This window comes from Schistocerca piceifrons, chromosome 8 (assembly GCF_021461385.2).
Source record: "Schistocerca piceifrons isolate TAMUIC-IGC-003096 chromosome 8, iqSchPice1.1, whole genome shotgun sequence".
In the NCBI taxonomy this organism is placed as follows: domain Eukaryota; kingdom Metazoa; phylum Arthropoda; class Insecta; order Orthoptera; family Acrididae; genus Schistocerca; species Schistocerca piceifrons.
This window is the reverse complement of record NC_060145.1, coordinates 394,018,120-394,039,154: the sequence shown is the minus strand read 5'-3', so window position 1 is coordinate 394,039,154 and position 21,035 is coordinate 394,018,120. Positions and strand designations below refer to the sequence as shown.

At 42.9% G+C, this 21,035-nt stretch overlaps 1 protein-coding gene and 1 non-coding gene across 2 annotated transcripts in view; one reads left to right on the top strand and one right to left on the bottom strand.

Moving 5' to 3' along the window:
* The first annotated feature begins 13,153 nt into the window (after window positions 1-13,153).
* Window positions 13,154-21,035, top strand: part of LOC124712375 (protein lin-28 homolog) — a 94,744-nt gene continuing 86,862 nt past the window's right edge. Inside the window, exon 1 of the mRNA XM_047242671.1 lies at window positions 13,154-13,274. Within this exon, the coding sequence (XP_047098627.1) occupies window positions 13,154-13,274 (121 nt within the window). The remainder of the gene's footprint in view (window positions 13,275-21,035) is intronic.
* On the bottom strand, window positions 19,952-20,026 carry Trnat-ugu. Its single transcript has one exon. It is a non-coding gene; the product is annotated as a tRNA-Thr (tRNA).

The following is a 21,035-nucleotide window of genomic DNA, read 5'->3' as shown; positions in this document are numbered from 1 at the left end:
AAACGCCTACGTATCCTCATAGAAATTTCAGTTTAGTACGCTGGCGTCAAATTCTAATCAAAAAGTCCACTGTTCTCAAGTTATGATTCTAGCCTGCTGGAAAAAACTGGCTTCAAGAAAACGCGTTTAAAGTTTTAAGTTGCTTTTTTGTAGTTAAGTTAGGTCTTTGCAATTTTCTCAAATAAAGACATGGTCGGAGACCGCGACTATGCTATGATATCAATTGTGATGGTTTACAGCAACCAGCGACAAATGGTTTTTAGGTTACTCTGTTCAAAAAGTAACGTTACCGGTTTCGAAACTTCCACAGTTCATCACAGACGGTTCTTTTCAGGCTTTCATCAAAACAAATTATACATTGGTTTCCTGTGAGTAGCCCTAGGATCAACAATAAATCGCAATTACAAACGTGTGGGTAACGTATTTGTGTTGGAATGCAACTTGCGTGAAATGTCCACCTGGCGCATTTATTTTTGCGGTTGTCTTGCAATGAAATACATTCTCAAGGATGTTCTTCTTTTCGCAGTTTACAAACGTTGCACTGCATTGTAAACCACTTTCGTTCGGTCACAAAAGGAATTGTCAATGTGCACCACATGTTCTTACTTACAACGTACGTTTCGCTTATCAAAGAGCGGCTGGTGATCTCTTGGTAAGACTATTTTATGTATAGTAGTGCAGAAAATTGATACTAATCCAGCAGTAAAAGGTTGCTAATTATCTTCGGAACAGTACGTTTCGTGATTTGTCTGACCACAAACGATGAGTGGATAATGCCGCGGAGAGTGGGATGTCACGCGATGCTAAGAAATCTGAGGACCAGACATAAAACCATTTTAACTGCAATGTTTCATTTAGAAGAAGAGTAAAAAGAACAGTAGCGAATTATTAACTACGCAACTTTTATCATGCTTTTGTCATCCTTCCTCCAACGATACTCAATTTTTGGCATGATTTTCACACAACTTCCTCCTCGGATTCAAACTTTTTTAATCTGGTTCTACATTGTTTCACTTCCTCAGAGGACTATATAAGTAAAATTGGAAAAATGCGCTTTATCCAAAGAGCGGAAAAGTAACTTCTTCCAGAATTGTGTCTCCATACAGCGTAATATTATTCGATAGTCTCCCTTAGTTGAAGGCCTCTGCAAATTGCTTACTTTCCGCACGGCGCCCAACATTTCCAAGGCAGGTCCCTCAAGACGTAGGCAACCAGCCCAACACAATGAACGACATGCGCTATGGACCGTGGGTGTGAGCGGATAAGAAATACATCAGCATGCGCGTATATTAAAATACTGTAAACAATTTTAACCAGTTCAGTGAGCCGGAATTCTAAGGCTAGGATTACGCTAGATATTAATTTTCGTCTGGTGAAGTCGGACCTCCTAATTTACATTCCATAGACTAAGAACATAGAGGCCGAACCGTGGCTACATTTTAGTATCATATAACCTGTCATATTTTTGACACGCTCCTTAGTTTACTACTTGCTGTCGTAGTTAATAAAACATAACCCGCATAATTTTCTGAAAAATATGTGCTCAACATTGAGCAGTCAAATGAAGCTATGTTACACCATGTCACATCTTTCATGCAGTCTATCATATATGTTAACTGACCATAATGTGAAATAATGTTAACGGACTACATATCGAAGTGCAATAAGCGTTGTATTTTTAAGAGAAACATATATACAATAGCATTACTCGTTTTATACCGAACACAAATAGGAGTCAGGCCGTGAAACGAAGATTCCAGTGCAGCGAATGTCCTAAAATATCCTTCAGTTCGCTTTGTGACAGGCCTGTTAATATAAATGAAAGAGGAATGATTCGGACCACAGAAGCTGCTGGTATGACGGACATGTACTTATGTGGAAAAATATTTATCACTCGCAGTTGTAGATATCGGATCTACCATTTCCACACCACCACTTATACCAACCGTTCTAGCTGTACCATGTTCCAAATGGCTTATAATAATGACTTCAACAATAACCATTATTATCCATCGCTGTTACCTAGAAATAGACGAAAATCTTAATATTTATACTGTCCTTCAACTTTTAGCCACAAAGTTATTACTGCAGATATCATAAAAAATCAGTATTGGTGCGGGCATCTACATCCGCAGAGAACTCCAGCTATGGTATCGGTGCACGCATATTTCGTAGCGAACTGCAGTTGTCTCAAAGTTCCCGTCAAAACAAGTCTATCGGCCCCTTTACTCCATCAATTTGCTTGTCTCAATGGACTGCTCGAAACTATTCCGTCTACTGCGGCGCCCCTGTCTTTCTATTCCCGTACCTACTCTTGTCCGTTTTAAGTGGTCATTTTGGTTTACACGTCGGCGCCAAAATTGCCGTTGTTCTGACAGTTGTCTGCTGTGCAGTTTGTCATCTGGACTGTGAAAGTAGCGTTATGAGGGACTTTCAGTTTTACGGAAGAATCGAAATATGGTAACCACATGCAGGAACAAATAAGAACAGTAGAATTTATAAATGACCAAAGCAGAATTCATAACGGAAGTTCTTATCAACGGTCGTGTGGTAAATTCTCTATACTCATGGAAACTGAAAGAATAGGAAGATTGTCGGCATTTATTTGCTGGAGAAAATATCTACTTGCAAGCACACCAGTCAGTATGTAGAAATGAGTAAGCATTGGCTTTTTGGTTTATCCTTTGAACCTTGTTTTCTTGCTAAGTGCCAAATTACAACGAAGATTATTTTTCTCGTCCAGTAAATCTGACCTTTAGACTGTTGAAATAATTTTCATTAAAACACTTTTATGTGTTTATATATTTATTTTTGCATAATATAGGTTTTTTCCTCCGTAAAACGTAAATAGTTTTCGCTTTGAGATATTTGTCTCTCTTTTAGGAGAACACTAGTAGGAAAAAATACCAGCACCTTCCATAACTTTTCAGTATGCCACGAAAATAAAGCAGAAAACACAGTACACATTAAGAAGACATGAAGCCCATCCTTTAACATGAGTGAGCTCGAATAGATAAGCTGACGCCGCCATAGTCCCTTGTCTCTGCGCATGAGCTGTGTGCAACATACTTGGAAATGTATTACTCTGCACTCGACGCAAACTATAGATCATTGACGTCTCGAGACACACTCGTGACATGATTGGTTGCTGATATACGCGCAAGCACGAAAGGCGCACGCACTTAGATTTGGGCCACGAAGTGTCTCCTGTAAAACGTGGTTAAAGGAGTTTCTTGCCTGTTTACATGTTGATGTAGGAGTAGAATAATAAGTACAAATAACATTCGTAGCCGCTTGCCATAATTTCTGTTGCCATTCAGTATGATAACAAACATGCCAATGTATTTACCTCAACAGGACATTAAAGATAGAGTTTACGGAAAGATCGTCTGCACTTCTGGGTACAAACAGCCGTGTGTTTTGACATCAGAGATAAAGAACAAGGTGATACAGTAGTTTTCTTCAATAGTGTGGCAGACACTTTGTTTCCTGCAGGATATACGCAGTAAAGATTCTCTGTTTGTTGTTACCATTTGCAGGAACTAAACCACAAGGGCTGTTCTACAGTTCGTGGCTAACATGAAGGAAGGAATTATTCTCCTTACGTGATGTGTTTACAAAAATGAGAATATTTTATTTATTCGTCTACATCAATGGCTTCCTCTTTAAAACAGTCCCCAATAGACATTATACACTCAGGGCAGACTGTTCTCCAGTCCCCAACACACTTCTGAAACTCGGTCTTTTGGACAGCTTTTAGGTCTCTCAGGGATCCACTTTTAATCTCATCTACGCCTGTAAATCGAAGGTACTTTAATGTATTATTTGTTTCCGGGAGCAGAAAAAAGTCAAATGGTGTCATGTCCGACAAATAGGGAAGCTGGGGCATCATTATTGATTTTGGCCAAAAATTCACGAACAGGCAACAAAATTTGACCATTTGCATTATTACACTGAAAAAGTCATGAATTGTCTGTAGTAAATTGTTGCGCTTTCCTCATACAATAATTCTGCTAAGGGTAGAAGCCCCTTCTATCATTTTTCAATATTTTTTGGTTAAATATGAGTTTTTGCACGCCGCCTTCTGGAAAACTGTTTGTTCCTTTTACTACTTATTCCATTCATACATACTTCAACAGTTCGATTCCCGGCGGGGTCAGGGATTTTCTCTGCCTCGTGATGACTGGGTGTTGTGTGATGTCCTTAGGTTAGTTAGGTTTATGTAGTTCTAAGTTCTAGGGGACTGATGACCATAGCTGTTAAGTCCCATAGTGCTCAGAGCCATTTGAACCATACTTCAACATCATACGTGGGTTGTGGTTTTTTTATTTCCGAAGCTGCGTTAACATAAAGATTGATTCGTAGAAGGTGGCCTGCTCTTACTAATTTTCATGAATTGACAACATATTGTAACTTGTCATATAGGGCATCCTTTGTGTGTTTTGTAGGTTTTAATTACATAAACTCTTGTTCTCTGACTTTTACACTACATGGTAACTTGGTATTACGGTATTTCATCCACGAAACGAATTTAGAAAGACTTATTGTGACACATTGATAGTCTTTCTAAAAAGTAGCAACATCAAAAGTATGTAAAAAAAACCAGAAGGCAACTTTCTCAGTTCATTCATTATCTTCACTCTTAATTTTTAATGATCACCTTTAGTACCACATTTATTGCTCGACCACTTTCCACTTCCGAACACGGGTTTCTCCATATTTGCTAACTGTCTCCTAGTGAAAGTTTATTATGAATGGGCGGAAACATAGCATTTCATAACCTAACTGCCTTTTGAGTGCCCATTGCTAATATTTTTCAACGAGGTGCGTTTCCCTTTTATTCAAGAGAACTAACATGTGTATTTCACGTGTCCGGGTAACTTCCTTCTTGTTTCTCAATGTGAATAGGGAATCGCAACTCTATGACCTTTCGGTAATTTCGTGACGATCCACAATAATAAATTTTTGCTTTGAGTAGACTTTACACCAAATCGCGAAGTCGTATGAAGCATACACAATAAAGCACTCGTTCATCCTTTTCAGAGGGAACCTGTTGCGAGAAAGGCTGTTATGATCACTATTATTATTATTTTCACTTTATTTTGTTTCGGCCTTTTTGATTGTTGTTGTTATTGCTGTTGTTTTGTCGTTCGTAGTTGTGGAGATTATCTTCCAACCGAAGACTAGTTTGATGCAGCTCCCCACGCTATTCTGTCTCTGCAGTCTACGTTAGTTTCAACCAACTCACTATATTCTAATTTTGTCACGCTCTGCAGTTGTTAGTCCCCGTACTTGCTTACACTGTTAATTTAAATATTCCTCGATGTTTAGGGACGTATCCCTTCAACCTATCCCGTCTTCGTCTATTTCTACCACAAAATTTCTTCTCCTTTTACGAGTCATTCATTATGTATACCATCTACTTGACTAATCCTCAGCTTTCTTCTGTAGAGCCATAGAACTTCCACATTTCACTTCCATACAATGTTACACTTCAAATACTTTCAGAAAAGACTTCACAACGATTAAATTAATTCTATTCGATGTCAACAAGTTCGTATTTTATAAGAAAACGTTTCTTCATGTTGTCAGTCTGTATTGTTTTTGCTGCCCAAATATGAAAACTTCTTTCAGCGTCCCATTTCCTAATCTAATTTTCCCAGAATAATCTTATTAAATCTAATACGCTCAATTACCCTTGCTTTGTAACTGAATGTTGGATCGATACTGTTACGTCATTGTTATTGCAAAGATAAAATACGACTCCAAACCTTGAAACTAACTGAGAAGTTTCACAATGCTATTTCCTGTCATTTTTGGTGTGCAATATTGTCGACAAGCAGTTTGAATAAAATTCAGTTACAATTAAATGTAAAGGCCGTAATTTCAACTAAATATCTAGGAATTACAATTATGAACAACTTAAGTTAGAAGGAACACACATAAAATGTTGTGGGGAAGGCTAAGTAAAGACTGGGTTTTATTGGCAGGACACTTAAAAATGTAACAGATCTACTAAGGTGACTGCCTATACTACGCTTGTCCGTCCTCCTTTAGAATACTGCTGCGCGTTGTGGTATCCTTACCAGACAAGACTGACGGGTACATAGGAAAAGTTCAAAGAAGGGCAGCGTGTTTCATACTGCCGCGAAATACGGGAGAGAGTCAATGAAATGGTACACGATTTGGGATGGACATCATTAAAAGAAAGGCGTTTGTCGTTGCGAGGGAATCTTATCACGAAATTCCAATCACCAACTTTCTCTTCCGAATGCGGAAATATTTTTTTGACACCGACCTACATAGGGAGAAACTATCACCAAGATAAAACAAGAGAAATCAGAGCTCGTATGGAAAGATACAGGTGTTCGTTCTTTCCGCGCGCTATACGAGATGGTAATAATAGAGAATTCTGAAGGTCGTTCGATGAAACCTCTGCCAGGCACTTCAATGTGATTTGCAAAGTACTGATGTAGATGTTGAATTTAGAATGCTATGTGCAAGTAGATCGGCCGGTGTGGGTGAGATCGGAAGGAAGAGAAAAATCATCGCAACTGCTGCTAATTAGCAGTTACGCTATTACAGTAGCCACAGATATTCTCTAACAGACTGCCGCAAAGAGTGTATTTTCGCAGTGAAAGAAAGACAGAATTACTCGCAACACTAAGATTTTACCCCCTTTTTTTTTTCAACAGAAAGAACAATTAATGGAACTGTACTCGTGGATTACCCTGCAGGAGGCTGCGAAAGTTCAAGGTGGCACGTTTTGGCAGTGTTTCGCCATCAGTGCAATACAGCAGATAAAAGTAAATCGCTTAATGAACTCCCGTGTTACGTAGCCTCTTGAGCTTTAGGCCTGTGCTACGTGTGTAACGAACTTACGGCAACACAATGCGCAGATACATCAGCCACGTGTGCAGGATAAGATGCTTTTTCCATTTTACGGCATAACCGTCGCTCCTCTAAGCTGAAGCAGGTTAAGCCCGAGGCTTCCTGCAAGAAGTGAAAGGACACGGAGGGGGCAGCCTTTGAGACGTGCACAGGACGCGTTCTTCTAAGCCCTTTTCCGCCAGCGGGCCCGTAATCCTGACGTTTTCCCCGTAGCAGCACGTGACACCGCTATGCCGATTTCCTGCCTCTATCTGGTCTGCAGAAGCGGATACTGTCAGCAATCTCATTCCGCGAAAGACAGCAGCTTTATTGCGTTGTCGAATCCTTCACACATTTCTTCGCGGAATAACGGAGCGGAGAGGACGTGGGCGCATCGCTCGTCTTTAAACAATCACGTAGTCAGGACGCAAATTAGGAGCTGTTTAAGGTAATCACAGTATTTTTCAGATGGCAGCATATTCACCAAATGGTTCAAATGGCTCTGAGCACTATGGGACTTAACTGCTGTGGTCATTAGTCCCCTAGAACTTAGAACTACTTAAACCTAACTAACCTAAGGACATCACACACATCCATACCCGAGGCAGGATTCGAACCTGCGACCGTCGCGGTCGCGCGGTTCCAGACTGTAGCGCCTAGAACCGCTCGGCCACTCCAGCCGGCGCATATTCACCAGAGCGGCTAAATTATTTATTGTTCCACTATTGACTGTACTCTGCGTTATGCCATTTTTAAAAGATAGCGGCAGTGCTCGTGCGACTCCAGGTCTAGCGGTTAGAGGTCCCAGGTTCAATACCCATACGGGTGGGAATTTATCTTCGTTCCAGTCAGTGCATTCAGGGCGACTGCAGATCCACTCAGCATTCTATGAAGTGAATACCGGGGATCGTTTCCGGGGTAAAAGGCGTCCGGGGCCCCCTCCTACTGATACCTTTAGTCACGCTAGTAGCCCCGTCAAGGGCTTGCGCCACTGACTTCACCTTTACTTCAGTTACTGCAATACACTCCACCTCGGCAGCTGAGTGGTCAGCGCAGCTGTGCAAAGGAGCCCGGGTTCGATTCCCAGCTGGGTAGGAAATTTTCACCGCTCAGAGACTGGGTGTTGCGTTGTCTTAATCATCATATCTTCCCCATCGACACGCAAGTCGCCGAAGTGTCTTCAACTAAAACAACTAATAAGACCTGCACCAGGCGACCGGTCCACCCAACGGGAGGCTGTAGCCACACGACATACTCGTATCTTTTTCACTACAATACAGACACGAACAACGAAATAAGAATTACACGGACCGTACGAGTAGAAAGTTGATAACAGTAAATGTGTAACTGTTACATATCGAAATAATAATACAGCACTGCTACAAAATGATTCATTTGTTTTAAAACTCTATTTTTCCAAATTATTACGTCTACGAATATGACTGATGCTTGAATAGGACCGTAAGCTCAACAAGTTTGCATTTTGCAAACTACGACTGTTTTATGAGTGCCCCTGTTGTCACAAGATATACATTCAAGTCGTAGTCAAATTAAATCGAATCTTACGTTGCATCATCCTGTTCTTGGTCATTGATGCGCGTCTGACGTGTTCCAATGTTCCTGCCCGTGGGGGTACATAAACACGGTGCTTAATTGAACGACGAACATCGATGCTCCAGTGTGGCGGCGGGGGGGTCCTGTCTTGCAGGAAATGAAGTCCTCGACATCAGCAGTCAACTGTGGGAATGACCACAGTTGCAACATATTAAAGTACGAGGTATTATACGCGCAAATTATGTTGACACTCGGCGCGGTGGCTGTGGGTACAGCCTGAAATATAACCTCCGTCGCAAAATCTTACACACAGTTTAAGACATTCCAATTTCGTGGCTTGCACAACCCGTTTTCTTTTCTTTTTTACTTCGTACGAAACTTTTCCTCACCGTTTCCCCGCCCCCGCATTGTGGCATCGATGTTCGTCGTTACAATTGGGACCATGTTTATGTACCCTCACGGGCAGGAACATTGGAACATCTCAGAGTGCGCATCAATGACCAATAACACGACGTTCCAGCATAAGGTTCGAAATGAGGTTGACTACGGCTTGAATGTATGTCTTGTTGCATCTCTCACACTTGGTCGACAGTTAAATTTCTATTTTTAGGGACAATCAGTGTCCCTAAATTGACGATACAAACCCACAGCACCCTGTTTACATCTTTTGCACAATTTCTTCTGATTGCACGCTGCACTGTTATAGTAGATAAACATCTCGCATACAACAACACACCAAACTCTTTTCTTGCCTTGTCAAGACACTGTAGTAGTACCACCAGCTGGTGGACGCAAAGAAAACTCGGTGAGTTTACGGTCCTCCTCATGCGTCCATCATATTTGTACATGCAATACTTCGGAAAAAATAGAGCTTCGAAAACGAATAAATCATTTGTAGTGCCCTTGTATAAGCGTTTGACATCAATTAGGTTATTACTTTGGTGCGGAGTGGTCAGAAGGCCTATGTATTTCACGTTATGCTTCTATTTCCCCCCTGCCCACCGTCCGCCCCCCCCCCCCCCCCCGTCCTGCCCCGTGTGGTGGTGCACAATCTTGATGAAACACTACCTATGACAGATATTCCTGTAACTGAGGTGCATCGTAATGCTCCCATATATTGAGATAAACTGATGCCGTAATAGTACGCTCACTGAAAAAGAACGATTGAGCTATTGTGTCGCGCGTGAAGACATGTGAACTGTATCCATAAAAAATCTGTGATTTAATTAGGCCAGTTGCATGAAACTCAACAGTAACCTGTCAGATTGTGTGGCAGCATGTGGCGAGCATATGCCTCCACAGTGAGAGGCTCTCCTCTAGGAGTAGTATACCTTGTCACGGAATACTACTTCTCTGTGCGGTTGAATAGTAGTCGTGTAAGGAAACTAGATCCCAGACTACATAAAATAATGCGTATCATCAACGGATTCATCAAAAGTACGCGCTGCAATGGTTAGCACTATGAGCTCCGCAGAAAGGGCTTCATTGTTCGTCAGTTAAAGAGGGTTCTAAGTGACCAAGACATGTCAGTGCTTAACGAGATTCCTTTTATATCACTGATTAGCAGGCCGAGCTCCAGGTAATCCCATTAGTTTAAGCGGAGCACAGACTTCAACATCATAGTACTGTGTCGGACGGCCTGGACCCATGTCGACGATTCACTGGTCCTCTTCTGACTCCACACAAAGACAAATACCGACTGGGTTCGATCTTCCTGGCCAACCTCAATTTTGAAAGAGACGCTGTTCTTGTCCTCAGTGTTTTGACACTACTGGGAAGGGCAACAGATAAAGCGTTTCTAGCGTATGGCACTGTGCTCAAATACGAAGAAGACAAGTTACTAGTCCAGAGAATTGTTTAAAACGAGACAGAAATATGCACATGGAAACTTGTTGCATGAAATGCTACACCTGGTGATAACAGCAAATTTTTAGAAATGGCTTGTGAAACTATTAGTAACTTGTTTTCAGCTACATCCCTATACATTGAAAAAGGGCCCGAGTATGTACAAAGTTTATTTTCTTCCTCTTGGTCGTTTAATGACAGTTTATTGAAATACCACTACGTGGGAACATGTAGCACACATCGTTCGTGGAAGAGCCAGAGAGTTGCGATATTTTTATCTTATTGCACGCCCGCTTGTATGTCCTTAACATCTTTCTGCGCCGGTCGCTGTGGCCGAGCGGTTGTAGGTGCTTCAGTCCGGAACCGCGCGATTGCTACGGTCGCAGGTTCGAATCCTGCGTCTAGCATGGATGTGTGTGATGTCCTTAGTTAGGTTTAAGTAGTTCTAAGTTCTAGGGGACTGATGACCTCAGAAGTTAAGTCCCATAGTGCTTAGAGCCATTTGAACCTCTTCCTGCGTAGTATGTGGCAGGGAAAGACACGACCCTTTTACCATTTTGCTAATTGCCTGTGCTATTTTGGTTTTGATCGGAGCTTCCATAGCTGTGAGACCTCACGATTCCCTAAGGCAAATTGTATAAGGGGCAATCAAAAAGTTTCCATTTGAGGGCGTTGCTGCAGCATACGTGCAATGTAGGTCGAGTATGTAAGCACCTACATGTAGGCAGGACACTTTCATGTGTTTCCGACGAGCATGCGGTAAATGTAGAAACGTGAACTACGGCCACGTAATTACCAAAATGCGTTCAAACGGGACCAACGTGATGTTATTCTGTTCTTGGCTGCCAAAAGACAAACACCAGTAAAAATGAAGAGTGTGTACAGGACGGCATGTCTGTCGAAAATCAACCGTTGTGGAATGGTGTGCCAAGTTCTGTGCTTCTCGCAATGCTCGCACTGTTCTTAGACCACAGGGGCGCGTTGCTTATTGATTGCAAGGAACCTGGTGTCTCCATCATTGGGGAACGCTTAAGAAATTACGGCGTCAAGTTAACCTTTTGAGTACCGGTGGTTTCTGCCTGAAACCGCGGATTTATTAATGTTTTTTGAAGTACCAATGCTTATTATGCAACCACCGATTCTAATGGAAGACAGTCATTTAATGGTACTCTGAGGCGCTTCTATGAATGTAGTGCATTTTAGCAGTCGAAGGAACAGTCGGCGTGGATATTGTGCTATGTTATTGTAGGAAATTGTCAAATGTGTTATTCCATTTTTATATTGGGCATATTAAGGATATCATTGATAGTGAAAGTAAGAATATCCAGTGTTACTGTAACGTAATTCTGAGTGTGTGGTAATGCTTTTATGACGGGTTTTGAAATAAACCCACTGGAGCAGTATGCAGTCTTGAAGCAAAATTCATTAAATTGAAGGCACATTCTTGCTTGTTATTTGTCCGCAGCTCGTGGTCTAGTGGCTAGCGTAGCTGCCTCTGGTTCTCGGGGTCCCGGGTTCGATTCCCGGCCGGGTTGGGGATTTTCTCTGCCCGACGACTGGGTGTTTGTGTTGTCCTCATGATGTCATCACCGTAATTCGTGACAGTGGTTAGACTGGACTGTGTACAAAAATTTGGCTGTGTAAAAATTGGGACTTTGTACGGGCGCTGATAACCGCGCAGTTGAGCGCTCCAAAAGCCAATCATCATTGCGTGTTATTTAGAAATATAATTTCTTCTCTGCATCAGGAATTCATGGAAGTTTCGAGATATGGGACTGTGTCTAGGTCAATGCGACAGGTATCAAAAGCAATGATGGCTGTTTAAAAACTATGTAGATCGAAAGTGAAGCCATTGCCATAAAACAATTGTGTTTTTACTTTTTACCAGTTTCTTCTTGTATTCTTTGCTTACTGTGACAGTAAATGTTTGTTCCGCGAAACATTTCAAAATTATATTTTTCTTCCTGTTGTTGGGACTGAAAGAGCTCAGGCGAAACATCCAGGATAACTGCGACAGGCCTGCTGCTGTTTCATGGTAGCGTCGTAATGCAGAAGTTACACCAACTCAAGGGACACTCGAATACCCCCTCTGAAGTCCTGATCTCTCCCCGTGCGATTATGAGGCTATCGGTAGCTTAAAAAAAGCGCCTGATTTGTGGACGATTCCTGTCGGGCTAGTTACGGCAGGCAGGCAGTTACAGAGTTCATCATGTAGCAAGACGCGGTGTGTTCTACCAAACGGGTGTCTTCAACCTTTGTGTAGTTGGGATGATTCCTTCAATGGTCAAGGCCTGACTGGGATACCGTTTCTGGAATGTACGGCCTTCGAATGGAATGATAAAACCTTCTTCGCTAAACATATTCGGCGAAACATTAACACAAACAATGTCCGCCACCATGTCAAATTTTCCGTCAGTTAAAAATTTCTTTCCGCCGTCAGACACGGTCTGTTTGACAAACACGTCAATCAGCGACCACTACCCGTCAAATGTTTGACAAACCTAGTAAAGATTGGCATCTTGTTTGATCGGGTGTGCGGGGACTTTTGCAAGTAAATTTTAGTAGCCATGGCAAGACTTCAGGCTCACCCCGTACAGACAAAGTGTACACCTACATAAAGAGGAAAGTAGCTAACGGAGGTGAGGGAGCAAGAAAGGAAGAGGAGGAGGTGAAGAGGCGGGTGTAGCAGCGGCACGAGGGGGAGGCAAGAACAATCCGGCAGCTGGCGCGGCGCGTGCGTGGCACCTGGCCCGCAGCGGCCGGCCGTAATGAGGCCGTCACGCGAGCCCCTCCCACTGATCCGTGGCGCGTGGCGGAGAGTGGGCGGCGCGCCGGAGGGGCGCCGGCCGGGCCGGCCAGCGCGGGGAGGAAGCGGGCCGCCGCCATGGCAGGCCGGGGAGGCGGCGGCGCCTCGCGGGCGGGCAACCCGCCGCGCGAACTCAGAGCTTCCGCGCCGGGACTACTGCGTCTACGATATCTGGCCAAGTGCACCCCTATGTACATGGGTGTCCCCAGGGGAGGGGCTGACGGAGGAGGGGGGCAAGAGCGCTTACCCCCTCCTGAGTGGAATGATCAGATAAAATTAATTGTTGGTAAGGCGGGTGACCGGTTGAGATTCATTGGGAGAGTCCTTAGAAAATGTAGTCCATCGACAAAGGAGGTGACTTACAAAACAGTCGTTCGACCTATCCTTGAGTATTGCTCATCAGTGTGGGATCCGTACCAGATCGGGTTGACAGAGGAGATACAGAAAATCCAAAGAAGAGCGGCGCGTTTCGTCACAGGGTTATTTGGTAAGCGTGATAGCGTTACGGAGATGTTTAGCAAACTCAAGTGGCAGACTCTGCAAGAGAGGCGCTCTGCATCGCGGTGAAGCTTGCTGTCCAGGTTTCGAGAGGGTGCGTTTCTGGATGAGGTATCGAATATATATTGCTTCCCCCTACTTATACCTCCCTAGGAGATCACGAATGTAAAATCAGAGAGATTGGAGCGCGCACGGAGGCTTTCCGGCAGTCGTTCTTCCCGCGAACCATACGCGACTGGAACAGGAAAAGGAAGTAATGCAGTGGCAAGTAAAGTGACCTCCACCACGCCCCGTTGGGTGGCTTGCGAAGTATAAATGTAGATGTAGATGTAGAAATCCGGATAAAAGCTTCTTATTGATTACAGAATTTCCAGCAATGATTGCATGCGGCTCAACGAAACTATCGAGCGCATCGGGAGATACTGTACCTACGTCGGTACTACATATGTTGTTTGTTTATAGTGTAAAATCCATTGCAACCATATTCCATCAGAGCTTCTTTTCATACATCATTTTTATTTATGGCTATCGGTTTCAAGCGGTACCTAAATGTGATCAGGCTATTATCAGAAAATACACTGGTTGTGTCTTCCAAGAGTCGTCAGCGCATTTTCTGTCGATTTTGGGCATCCATTTTCACATTTTGTCGCTGAAGTCAGCCCAAACAATTACTGTTTGTCACGTCTTTCATACGACGCCTATTGTCAACAGAAAGCGCCGATTTCTTTCCTGTTACGAACAAAATTATTTTTAAATTGGAATTTTATGTTCCTATTGATATAGAGGTCCCAGATTAGTCTTGTACGATGTTTGTTTGATCGATATATATTAATAGGGACACTAAGACACGAAGAATAAACAGCAACCCATCAGTGACTCAGTAGCGCTGCATGCTTGGCGGTAGCAATAGCGCAGGCCGGGGAGAATCCTGTCGCTGCTGCAGTATTGTTTATTCTTCGAGTTTTGCTGTCGCTATTAATAAACATCGATAAAACAAATATCGCGCACTAGAGTAATGTGGCAGCACCTAAGCGAACAGGCGCATATTATTCCTTCTCAAAAGAATATTGTTTCTGATGGGAAACAAACCGACGCTTTCGACAACATTGGGTGTCGCATGAGAAACGTGACAAACACTATGTTTCGGCTGCCCCAGCTACACAATACAGAAACGAAATTTTAAATACCTGCTGAAACACCAGAGAAAATGCGTCTGACAACTTGTTTGTATATAATATTTAGTTGGAACATAATTTTTACTTACGCAGAAAGATCGTAAACGCTATTATTCAAATAGGATATACTTTTATTTTATTAAATTTGTACATGGTCGTCATGTTATGGAATTGTGTCAGAGACATAGCTTGTTTTTTAAATTTTTATATTTGATGAAAATTTGACTTAATTTCCGTGTCAATAATTCTGAGGCTGTATGAGTGATATCCAAAAGCCACTAACAAATTAAAGGCTGTAACATAGGCTATCATTGTCGCTAAGCGTGGACTGCAGGTATTATAGCTATGGCTGCTGTTTGATATGCCTCAGCCTGTAGAAGTGGCTACTTGCGAAACGTGCATGGAAAAAAACTTGTAACTAGTACACTGAATATCAAAATACATGTCATGCAGCCGTTACAGACTTTCGGAGAGAATCTTAAGAGTAACGTCATAACATTAACAAAAAGCCATAACTATCGACTGAACGTCTTAGTACATAAGCCATAACAACGTTGCTTGATCCTAGATTCAAGAATATTAACATGTTAGAATGCAATCAAAATTATCAAAATTACCGAAGATTTGTTTTCATCTGTTAAAATGATTGTTGGTCAGAATGGATAACATCCAGGTTGCGTTGCAGGAAAACAAAAAAGGGAATCTGATTTGTGGAGTGAACACTTTAAAATAACATAAAAAAGTATTATTTTCAAATTGGTATAGAAACGGAGCTACAATGACAGCTCGGTTATTATGTGAAAGATGGCCTTCTTGATCTTGAACAAGATCCCGTTTGAAGTACGGTATTATGTCAGCGCTACTACCTATCCAAAACTACAAAAAATTGCATTTAATTATTTTAGCTGTATAGCTACGGCATCAGATACTGAAAGACTGTTCCGAAAAGCAGGATATGCTGTCCATCAACAACGCAGTAGACTGTGGGGCAAATTTGTGTCGAAAATATTATTTTTACCGTCTATACACAAATAGTAGTGGGACGTCTGATATTGATTATTATTGTATTTAGCGATTAATAAATATGGTATTATATGTATCCGTATGCTGATACACTAATTTTTGGGATCGATTAACGTCTGTTATCGATGTTTTGAGATCGATAATGAAATCTGAATTAGTCAGTGACATGCCCACGTCATACATTCATATACGGTAATTGGTATCGATACGGTATCTAAAATATAATCGACGTTTCGATAGCACTGACACAACAAAGTATCGATACCGTTAGCATCGTAACGTTTTGATTTGTTTGTTGAACACAAAAGTTCGTACTTAGAATCCCAACCGACATACGTAAACTGCGCTATGTTTTCGTGATGCTTCTTCAGTATAAAAACGGTGTATCACTATAAGCTCATCTTAAGACAGTAGCACTCATTTACAATATTTTTTTTATTGATAATAGCAGTAAATTTGAGTACAATGAAGAAAAAGCAAATTATGAAAGGACACATTTCTCCGATTGGTGTATTTATTTATTTACGATCGCGATTACGGCTATCGTTGCGTTCTCGAGTAACAGCTTATCACCTAGAGCCCTCAGAGAACGGGAACGCACTTTCGAATTTATGTAATTTTTTCTTTGGACAGATAACTTCGTTGACAACTATTTTAGAAATGTTAAAAAAATATGATATTTGCAGATAATGTCTCACATTTCGCAAGTATATGGGAAAACAATCTCATATTTCAGAACTGTCTTGTGGTGGCGATGAAATAAGCTTTAATTAACTAGCAGGTGTCATAAAATTATTGTAAATCAGCCTTGTGGTAACGTTCTTACTGTAGCATTTATATAGTAGTGCATCACCAAAGCTGCCGTCAGTAGCAGGTTGCAATAATACAGCCAACAATAAAACACGCGAACTTCATTAAACAATATTAAAAATTAACGTGTCAAATCGCAGATATTCTTTCAACCAAATTTTTCAGTAATTTGTTAATTATAAAACTCCATAACATACGTAATTGCATTAATTTCCCATAAATGTTTTTCCTTTTCAATAAATAAAGAAACAAATTAATATTCTTTCTTCATACACTGAGATATGGTTACAATTATGTAAACATCATTCATAATAATCTGTGCGAGTTCTCTTTGGAGTCGCAAAGAGAGTAATGACAACACTTTCATGTGAAATGCCATAGGTTAAAACACGTCCCCGTAGAAATTTCATTTGTTTCTATTGAATCACGGCGGTTTTTGTACGCACGTTTCATAGGTGTCTTAGTATCGCACCTTGAATTATTTCTGATGAGGAAATTTTGAGGTTTCTACTTTCAAGTGTCATGTGTGTAAGTAATATTCGTCCTTAGTGAAGCTAAAACATTAATTTCACGTACGCTGTCTCCATGCCGTAAGTACAGGTTCTTATTGTGACTACTTTAAAATGAACGTAGTGGTTTAGAGGTGTGTATAATCTGAAGGTGCCGGCCGTGGTGGTCGAGCGGTTCTAGGCGCTACAGTCTGGAACCGCGCAACCGCTACGGTCGCAGGTTCGAATCCTGCCTCGGACATGGATATGTGTGATGTCCTTAGGTTAGTTAGGTTTAAGTAGTCCTAAGTTCTAGGGGACTGATGACCACAGATGTTAAGTCCCATAGTGCTCAGAGCCATTTGAACCATTTTTGAATCTGAAGGTAATGAGGCATCCAGATGGGAAGAAGGAAACGAAATGAAACTTCATGGGTTGAGGGAATACGTGATGTTATTTCGGTGGTTACAATATCTAGTCAAATTTACAAGAACTCGCAAGTATGAGACCACTTACCAAAATAACGCTGCAACCTCCTCCACCCCTCCTGGCCTTGATCAATGCACTGCTTCGGTTGGGAAGTGTGGCAAAGCCGTTATATCCTCTCCAAGCCGGTCCATAACTGTTGCAGCTGGTCGTTGATATCCTGAACACAGAAACTGGGTGGGAGTTGATATCCGAGATGGTTGCACACATTGGGCAGATGTGGGACCTTGCTGAACACATGACTACCTCAACATCACGGAGGCAGTTCATAAAGACACGCGACGTTTGTGGACGAGCGTTGTGCTGTTGAAAACTAGTACCAAGACACTGTCGCAACGGAGGAAACAGAAGAGAACGCAGGATGATTGTGAATACCGTTTTGCTATCAGCGTTCCCTCCGTCACTACTAGCTCTAACACGAAGTCATACCCGATGGATCATCCCACCATGCAAGAATTAACACTGCCGTGCCTTACCAACGCATTGGGGAAAGGGAACTCCCTCCAGGTCGCCGCCATAGCCCGCAGACGATTATCAGCCGAGGTACTACAGAACCGCGATTCATCGCTGAACACAATTCATCTACATCTACATTTATACTCCGCAAGCCACCCAACGGTGTGTGGCGGAGGGCACTTTACGTGCCACTGTCATTACCTCCCTTTCCTGTTCCAGTCGCGTATGGTTCGCGGGAAGAACGACTGTCTGAAAGCCTCCGTGCGCGCTCTAATCTCTCTAATTTTACATTCGGGATCTCCTCGGGAGGTATAAGTAGGGGGAAGCAATATATTCGATACCTCATCCAGAAACGCACCCTCTCGAAACCTGGCGAGCAAGTTACACCGCGATGCAGAGCGCCTCTCTTGCAGAGTCTGCCACTTGAGTTTGCTAAACATCTCCGTAACGATATCACGCTTACCAAATAACCCTGTGACGAAACGCGCCGCTCTTCTTTGGATCTTCTCTATCTCCTCCGTCAACCCGATCTGGTACGGATCCCACACTGATGAGCAATACTCAGGTATAGGTCGACATTCATTAGCAGTTCGTGGCACCCAGCCACGCCACTACTCCAAACGCAGCCGTTTGTGTTATGGTGTCGACGACAGCCTACGTCTTCTTCTTTTGCTTGCTCCTGTATTCCGCAGTTTTCGCAGGGTCGGCATGGTTACAATCGGATTTGGCGTTGTTAATTTGAAGGGGTGACCGGATTTCCTTCCTGCCACCACCCCATACCCTCCATCCCTATCCCCCTCGCCCCTCTCCCTCCCTACCGTCCTCCCTCCCTACCGTCCTCCCCCTCCCCTTCCCCCTCTTCACTCCCCCTCCCAACTGCAATGACCACTATGTCCGCATGGCTTAGTGATCAGAGCATCTGCCTAGTAAGCAAGAGACCTCGCTTCGAATCCTGGTTTGACACAAACTTTCAGCCTTACTTATTGTTACTTATTGATTTCAATTAATAGCCACTCGCAGCCAGTGTCTGTAGTTCCTAATTCATAATGGCTCGCCGCGCTGTTTGAGGCGCCATTTCACGGATTGCGCGGCCCCTCGCGCCGGAGGTTCGGGCCGCCCTAGTGTGTGTGTGTGTGTGTGTGTGTGTGTGTGTGTGTGTGTGTGTGTGGTTCTTAGCATAAGTTAGTTTAAGTAGTTTGTAAGTCTGGGAACTGATGACCTCAGCAGTTTGGTCCCTTAGGAATTCACACACATTTGAACATTTTTTTCATAATGGTTCCTGGATCAAAATGGTGTCTGTCCTTGCAGATAGGTCCGAAAGAATACACACTAATTATGTATACAGGATGATATTTCCCACCGTGTAAAAACGCTAGGAATTGATCGATGAGAGAATACGGAATAAAAGGTCTAATGAACTTACGTCCGGAAATGCATGGTTCCCATGCTAGAGACGATCTCTCGTTACAGAGACTGCGGTCTAATATGCGCTGTACGATGCAGCCACAGTTAGGGTATGCATGGTTTCCTCCTAGATGGCGGTACTGTTCTTCATGCGTCATGCCCTAGCGCCCTCTCCTGCTATAGTAAATGGTAATGTTGCGTCCGATACACTTCTCTTGCTGACTCACCTTGTAGTGGAAGTGATATAGTGTTTTACACTATGGTTCCGTATTCGAATAGAGCGCTCCCCGACATGGCGTTTACTTACGGAAAGGCAAAGGGCGACGGACGGCGGGCAGCAAGGTTGTATCAGAAGACTTGTCCCCGTCTACAACAACCACAGCATTCAGTATACTAATATGGATATGGTGTCTGTTCTTTCGGACATGCCCGAAAGAAAAGACACCATTGATGACCTGCAGCCGTTTAGAATTATATTAATACCGTCGGCTGCTCACGGGCCTTGATATATGTCAACGGGGACAGGTGAAAATGTGTGCCCCGACCGGGATTCGAACCCGGGGTCTCCTGCTTACATGGCAGACGCTCTATCCATCTGAGCCACAGAGGGCACAGAGGATAGTGCGATGGCAGGGGCTATCTCTCGCACGCTTCCCGCGAGACTCACATTCTCACCTTGTATGTCGACACAGTACATCCGTAGTGTCCCAATACACTCATTACTCGTGGAAGACATTCTTACCAAGTCCCGTAAGAGTTCGGCGAATATATGTGAATTCGCACAGGAGGAGGAGGTCATGGCAGGTATTGCCAGAACTATATACTTATATGAATACGGTGTCTGTTCTTTCGCACTATCCTCTGTGCCCTCGGTGGCTCAGATCGATAGAGCGTCTGCCATGTAAGCAGGAGATCCCAGGTTCGAGTCCCGGTCGGGGCACATATTTTCACCTCTCCCCGTTGATATGTATTAACGCCCGTGAGCAGCTGACGGTATTAATATAATTCTTATTTCATTCTAACAGCATTCAGTGTTTGCGTCAGTGTTTCACCGTTTGTCTGGGACAGGGTCGTTTCAGGAAGCAGGAAATGACGAAGGACGTACACCAGACTAAGAGGAAGGCGACCGCCGTGTCAGTACCAGGCAGTTGGCCCGCCAGTACAGAGTAAGCCAGACGATCCAGTCCCTTCTTCTTTTCAGTGTTTTCCATACTTTCCTCTGCTCGCCGATACTGTCGAGAACCACATCGTTCCTAAACTAATTTTCAACATTCTCTTGTAACACCACATTCCAAATATTTCCATTCACTTTTGTTCTGGTTTCTCCACAGTGCATATTTCACTACCATACAATGCTTTGCTCCAAACGTACATTCTCAGAAACTTCTTCCTAGAGTCTAGGCATGTGTTTCATACTAGTAGACTTCTCTTGGCCATGAATGCCCATTTTGTCAATGCTATTCTGCTTTTTATGTCCTCCTTGCCGCGCCCAGCATGGGTTATTTTGCTACCTAGGTACCAGAATTCCGTAACTTCATTTACTTCGCTATCACCTCTCCTGATGTTAAGTTTCTCGCTGTTTTCATTTCTGCTACTTCTCATTACTTTCGTCGTTCTTCG